Genomic DNA, 1,181 nt, shown 5'->3' on the forward strand with positions numbered 1-1,181 from the left:
TGTGGCAACCCTCCAAATGTCCCAAAATGTATTTCCAAAATTTTTCCTGCAATCAATAATGAAAATAATAAGCTCAAATAATTCAAATTGATTAAAATAAGAATTTCAGGTCAAATTAAGCATAATTAGCAAAAATAGGGAAATACTGGACATTCAAGCACAATTCCCTAATTAAATTCGGTACAATAAACTAATTTAAGTCAGGAAAATATTGACTCATCACCAGCACAGAGTCTTGGTTAAGTAGTTCTTCTTTATCTCTATACTCTTCCTTCAGTTTTAGAGAGAAACAATTATGATTCCTCTTGACCAACTTTGCAGCTTAATCAGGTAGACTAGTTACTGAGCAAATTTCATCTGGTGATTTAGGTCTAGCTTGTTTTTCTTGAATTGGCTACACCTCATTGAAGACATTAAAAGTCACATCTTCATCTGGATCTTTCAATGTTAAAACTCCATCATCTACAAGAATTAAGACCTTGGTTGTCTTCATGAATGGTCTTCCAAAGATGAGCGGTATCTCTACATTTTCCCCCATCTCCATCACTACAAAATCAACTAGGAATTGGAGTTTATCTATTTGAACCAAAACATCTTCCACTACACCATAAGGATGCTTAATGGACCTATCCGCCATTTGCAACACCATTCTTGTGGGTTTGACCTCCAGACCACCAATCTTTTTGAGCAAAGATAGAGGCATCAGGTTGATGCTATCCCTTAAGTCAACTAGAGCCTTCCCTATATCATGATTCCCAATGGTACAAAGGATATTGAAACTTCCCGGATCTTTGAATTTTGGAGGCAGAGTCTTTTGCATAATGACACTGCAATTGACCTGTACTTCAATTGTTTCCTCATCTAAATATTTTCTCTTCTTGTTGAGGAATTGCTTCATGTGCTTAGCACAAGCAAGAATTTGCTGCAGTGCTTCAGTCAAGGGCATAGTAATCTCCAATTGCTTGAAGATCTCCATGAAACGCCCAAATTGTTTCTGTTTTTCAGTCTTTGAAAAGCTTTTTGGATAAGGAAGGGGCTTCTCAATTATTTTTTCTTTTGTTCTCCCATCGTCTTCTCCTTTCTTTTTCCTCTCATCTTTCTCACCTTCTTTTCTCTCAGCCTCTTCTTTTCTCTCTTTATTCATCTCTTCTTTTTCCCTCAACTCAGCTTTTTCTTTTCTC

The 1,181-nt window shown here is 36.4% G+C and overlaps 1 protein-coding gene across 1 annotated transcript; it reads right to left on the reverse strand.

Moving 5' to 3' along the window:
* Positions 1-394: 394 nt before the first annotated feature.
* LOC148195372 (uncharacterized) lies at positions 395-976 on the reverse strand. Its single transcript, XM_088095180.1, has one exon. The coding sequence runs from the start codon at positions 974-976 to the stop codon at positions 395-397; it is 582 nt and encodes a 193-aa protein (XP_087951306.1).
* Between the last annotated feature and the right edge of the window lie 205 nt (positions 977-1,181).

The sequence above is a fragment of the Vigna umbellata genome, chromosome 7 (assembly GCF_029865625.1).
Source record: "Vigna umbellata cultivar VRB3 chromosome 7, Vumbellata_1.0, whole genome shotgun sequence".
Taxonomy (NCBI): domain Eukaryota; kingdom Viridiplantae; phylum Streptophyta; class Magnoliopsida; order Fabales; family Fabaceae; genus Vigna; species Vigna umbellata.